Source organism: Oratosquilla oratoria, chromosome 34 (assembly GCF_046742065.1).
Source record: "Oratosquilla oratoria isolate Oo_2021 chromosome 34, ASM4674206v1, whole genome shotgun sequence".
Classification (NCBI taxonomy): Eukaryota; Metazoa; Arthropoda; class Malacostraca; order Stomatopoda; family Squillidae; genus Oratosquilla; species Oratosquilla oratoria.
The window spans coordinates 2747806-2753201 of NC_134810.1; the positions used below are offsets into that span (position 1 = coordinate 2747806).

Below are 5396 nucleotides of genomic sequence, written 5' to 3' on the forward strand. Positions count from 1 at the left end.
CCTATTTTTATTTTATTTATGACCGTAACATTGCTAACGCTCTTGCTCTCCTCTCCTAATATGAAGTCTACTTCGTTCTTTGTTGGTCCATTTGGACTTCTCCAGGTTCATTTACGACCTACACGCTTATGGAAGAAAGTGTTAATTATTCTTATGCTGTATTTCTTTGCAAAATTCACCAACATCTCGCTTCTATAATTTCTCTTACCTATTCCAATTTTCCCAACGTGCGACTCATCTCCCATCTTCTTCTCCACCTTAGCATTGAAATCGCCTATTACCAACGTGTTTTTATATTTGTCTTGATCCATTACCTGACTTAAATCATCATAGGACTCAGTTTCATCCTCTGAACTATGTGAAGTTGGTGCATAAACCTGAATTATTTTTAGAGTGTACCTTTTACACAGCCTAATCACAATCCAAGCTACCCCGTCTGATGAACTACTGAACATAACCACGTTAACAGCAACCTCTCGTTTTATCTGGAATATACTCCACTAGATGTTTTTTCCTTACATCATCTAGTAATTGTATCAGCTTTTCTTCTACTCCTCGGACTTCGCTTAGTTCCACGATGTCCCACTTAATGTTGTCTAGTTCTTCCATTAAACACTCCAGCCCGAGGTCTTCTGAGAGGGTTCTAACGTTTTAAGGAAATATCTTTATTTTCTTCATACTATTACTATTCAATGTCGAAGACTTAGATCTGCTTAGTGATTACTCACATTCGGTGACACACTGCCCGTAAGCACATAAGGCAATGTGGTTCAATCTGTAGGAGACGATGATCCAACAGGAACGCCCGGTTTTGTTTTGGTTGTACATTTCATGTTTGCTATGAAGGAAATTTGGCAAGTATCTCACCACCCCGCCAACTGGTTTCTGGTGAGATATTTCTTTGGTGCCACCTTATTCAGTGTATTCCGTGGAACCATATCCATCTGTAGGGTCAACGCTGTCATTATGACGGTACCCCAAATTTCTATGAGTAATTTTCCTGTTCGTCATGAAGGACGTACCAGTTAACAGCGGGTCCTACGACCGTGTGCAAGTTGCTCTTTGTCTCATCTTTCATACAAAATCTGCTCGATATGTGTGACCCTACAAATATTTTGATTTCTGTCAAATCGGCCCCGCAACAGATGCAACGGACGCTCAGGCCATAGTAATGGTCAACTGCAGTAATTCTCTACTAGTGTCTACCTTTACCCACTCCCAGTATTCACGTTTACATTCCCCAGTGTTTATATGTATCCTCTCCCAGTTCTTGACCACAGTAACGGTCAACTTCTATGTGATCACATCCAATATTGAAATGTACCTTCTCCTTGTGCTTATTTCGCCATTATAAACTTACTTTCCTTGTACCTAATTCAATTGGAAACGCTGTAATTAGCTAAACATCTTATTCCTTTTTCCTCCATTTTTCTTTGCCTTCTCATGCCAGAGATATCTTCCGAAGAATTGAAAATATTCATCGAAAAACTCATCAGAGCCTAATTTCCTGTCGATATGATACACTATGCCTTAAGGATCTTGCGGCGCTATTGATATATATATATATATATATATATATATATATATATATATATATATATATATATTTATATATATATATATATATATATATATATATATATATTATATATATATATATATATATATGCTTAAGTAATCACTAGGAAAAGTAAACTAACGAAGCAGAGCGCTTTCGTATAATTACATTTTCAGTGCAGATACAAAAAAGGATGATTCCTTCTTTGTATCTGCACTGAAGATGTAATTATTCGAAAGCGCTCTGCTTCGTTAGTTTACTTTTCCTAGTGGTTACTTACGCATTTGTGAACACGCTCCTAGTTTTTTTTATTGCATATTTATATATATATATATATATATATATATATAATACACACATGATGTGGTTAGTTACCACATCTTATAAATGGAAACGTCGTTAGATGAAGGATTAATGAAAGCTTAATTCTCTTCAGGACTTATTATTTGTTTCCCCGTCCGCCATGACGCAAATAATACACGATCAATACATTAATGTTCTGTACAGAGTATGCAAATAAAGTTATATATATAAATACATTTTATAATACAATGGTCATCCTTGAATGTGATACAATCTTTACAATATACGATTTGATTACAATAGACGTACAACAATGATCCTACCAAGATTACAAATTTTATTTACAGTAAAGATATACGCGTGCAGGAGACACTGCAGCAGTGGCGTGTTGCCACATAACTCCCGCCGAGTGACTGGTGAAACGAGACAGTCTTGGAGGTCCGGAGCTGCTTGGAAGGAGTAGGAATAGGAGTGCTGTTGACTGGAGTGTCCGTGGGGTCAAAAAGTTAGACCGGTTTGACGCTTTCCGTTGCGCTTGATCGTCACGGTCTTCCTGGTGCGGCGCAAGACCTCGATGGGGCCTTCGCACGGAGGCTGGAGGGCTTTCCTTACGGCATCCGTCCTGACGAAGACGTGGGTGAACTGGAGAAGGTCCTGGCTCACGAAGGTTCCAGGCGACTTGGCGTGGCGTGGCGGGATGGGGTGGAGCTTGGCCATCGTCTCATTCAACAGGAAGGATAATTCGTGTGGAGTACAGGAGTTGGAGTGAGGCACGTCAGCGACGAATTCTCCAGGAAGCCTGAGGGTGGTGCCGAAAACGAGTTCAGCAGGAGAGTGGCCAATGTCTACCTTGAGGGAGGTCCTGATGCCAAGGATCACAAGGGACAGCGCCACTGACCAGAGCTTGTTGTTAAGGGCATGGGCGTAGAGGGCACCTTTGAGCTGGCGGTGAAAACGCTCTACCATGCCGTTGGCTTGGGGATGGTAACTGGCAGTACGGTAACGGCGGATACCAAGGAGGGCCACTACCTTGTTCCAGAGGGTCGACTCGAACTGCCTGCCTCTGTCTGAGAAGAGGTTGGTCGGGACACCGAAGTGAGTAACCCAGTTCTCGACGAACGCTCGTGCAACGGTGTCGGTGTTGATGTCAGGAAGGGGAATCGCCTCTGGCCAACGAGTGAAGCGGTCGACACAGGTGAACACGTACTTGTAGCCGTTGGAGTACGGGAGGGGGCTGACGATATCGACGTGTACGTGGCTGGACCTGGTAGAGACAAGTAGGAAAGAAATTAGTGGGGAACACGTGTGACGTGTTATCTTCGAAGTGTGGCACTGTAGGCAGGTGCGAGCCCAGTGCCTGACGTCCTTGTTGATGCTTGGCCAGATAAAGTTGGATGTCAACATCCGTGGGGATGCACGAATGCCAGGGTGTGCAAGGTTATGAAGGTGGCGGAAGAGTTGATGCCGGAATGACTGAGGTAGAAAGGGGCGAAGGTTGCCGATGGTGACGTCAGCATACAGACGGATGTCTGTGCCAGGTACTTGAGTTTTCTCCATTTTGAGGGAAGGGTTGCCCAACAGACGCTGCAAGTCGTCACAGTTGGCCTGTGCTTCTGCAATGGCGGCGCAGTCGATGGCAGGAGACTGCGTTGAGACTGCATGAATATTTCTGGAGATGGAGTCAGCGGATGCGTTGTCAGTACCTTAGGCGTAGCGAATATCTGTGGAGAACTGAGAAATATACTGTAAGTGGCGGAGCTGAGTAGGGGTATAGCTGGCTTTGTTAGCGTGGAAGGTGGTGGTGAGGGGTTTATGGTCTGTGAAGATGATGAACTGTCGACCTTCAAGGAAATACCTGAATCGTTGGCTACTCTCTGTCAAATGCGCTGCTTAGTTTCTTGGAGAACAAGGCGAGCGGCTTCAAAGCACTGTCGACGTATTGCTGCAAGACGACGCCGATTCCATCGTTGGAGGCATCAGTGCGATGGATGTGAGGGCCTCCGGGGCCGGGAAACTGAGGGTGGCGACGGTGTTCAGCGCAGTCTTCGCAGAAGCGAAAGCTTCGTCGGCATCAAGACACCAATCGAGCTTGACGGACTGACCACACTTGCAAGGCCTAATGAAGGAATACAAAGGTTGCAACAGTTTGGGAGTTCAATGCACGGTAATCACCGCATGGTCACAAATCACCGCTCTTCTTAGGTATGACGTGAAGCGCTGAAGACCAGTTGCTGTTGCTGGGCCGAATCCCTTGGTGCATAAGGGACTCGAAATCGGTCTTGACGATGCGTTGTCGTTCGGGTGCGAGACGTCGTGGCTTGGTGTGGGTTGGGTGGCCAGAAGTGACGATGCGATGCTCGACGTGGTGACGTATCGACGGCGTGCATGGATGTGGCTGAGTGAGGGTGGGAAACTAGGGAAGCAAAAGGGTGTCTTGACTGGTGACAGAGATGCTGGTGCTAACGCCAGGATGAGTTTGGCCGTAGGACGAGAGGCGCGTTGAGATATCGTAGAGGCGACGGCGCTGTATGTCTACGAGAAGGCCGTAGCGGTTGAGGAAATCTACTCCGAGGATTGGTTGAGAGACGTCGGCGACGTAGAACGTCCACTCAAAGGCTCGATGGAGGTTGAGGGAGAGGGTTACGGTAGATTTCCGGAAGACGTCGATCTTCGTGTTGTTGGCTGCGTATAGGGAAATGAGTGGTGGTAACTTCCTTGAACTGGCTGTAGCTGGAAGTATGCTTACTGTAGCACAGGTGTCAATAAGGAATAGGTGGCGCGTCAGAGGATCTCGTATTTAGAGGAGCTGTGAGGGGGAGGGGCGAACATTATGCACCTCACGTTCGCCGTTGGAGTTGAAAGTCGGGGAATAGATGAAGGCGCAGGGTTGGTTACACTTGCGTGCCTTGGAACAAAAATGAGAATGGTAGTAACATACTGCTGGGGTGCGATTCGTACTCTTGGAACTTGGTCTGGATCTGGGACGTTGCTTGCAGGAAAGATTACGGCTGTCTGCTGCTGGAACTTGTTCCTTGAGCTCGTTAACTTGCAGTGTAAGCTGAGTCACCATGTCAACGAGGCGCTCGTAAAGGGGGTCTGTCTTGACATGGGAGACGGAGGACAAAGAAACAGTTGCGATTAGCTCGTCGACGAGTTTGGCGAGTTTCTCCACGGGAAGCTGGTCCTTCTCAGTGAAGAGGCTAAGCTGGATAGTGGGGGGGCAGACGTTGGTAGAACAGCTGGAGAAAAAGGGTCTTGTCGAATGTGTCGTACTCGTCTGCCAAGAGATTCTTCATGCGACGTAGTAAGTCTGACGGCCTCTCGTTGTCAAGTTCTTCCTTGGAGAGAAGCTCTTGAAGGCGACGGATGACTGGAATCTGGCAAGGATAGCGTCCTTTAAATCATCGTACGGAGTGTCGGAAGTTAACGCTGTAGAGATAGCGTCAGATACAAGAGAAAAGACGTCCGGAGGAAGAAGGGAGCAGGCGTTGCTGAATTTGGCGAGGCTAGTAGAGATGCGCGAGGACTCAAAATT

At 46.3% G+C, this 5396-nt stretch overlaps 1 protein-coding gene across 1 annotated transcript; it reads right to left on the bottom strand.

The window, feature by feature from the left end:
• Nucleotides 1-2359: 2359 nt before the first annotated feature.
• On the bottom strand, nt 2360-4248 carry LOC143018305 (uncharacterized). Its single transcript, XM_076173665.1, has 3 exons — nt 4094-4248; nt 3805-3977; nt 2360-3564 (listed from the first exon to the last, which is right to left on the bottom strand). Exons 1-3 carry the CDS (start codon nt 4246-4248, stop codon nt 2360-2362), a joined length of 1533 nt encoding a protein of 510 aa, XP_076029780.1.
• Nucleotides 4249-5396: the final 1148 nt, after the last annotated feature.

What these genes read in the sequence shown, in the direction of transcription:
- LOC143018305 (XM_076173665.1), bottom strand. Translation starts at nt 4,248, where the DNA reads ATGCACGCCGTCGATACGTCACCACGTCGAGCATCGCATCGTCACTTC. An exon ending in AGGGATTCGGCCCAGCAACA is followed by an intron (nt 3,978 to 4,093) that starts GCAACTGGTCTT and finishes TTCCTTCATTAG; the next exon opens with GCCTTGCAAGTGTGGTCAGT. An exon ending in GGAATCGGCGTCGTCTTGCA is followed by an intron (nt 3,565 to 3,804) that starts GCAATACGTCGA and finishes GCTACGCCTAAG; the next exon opens with GTACTGACAACGCATCCGCT.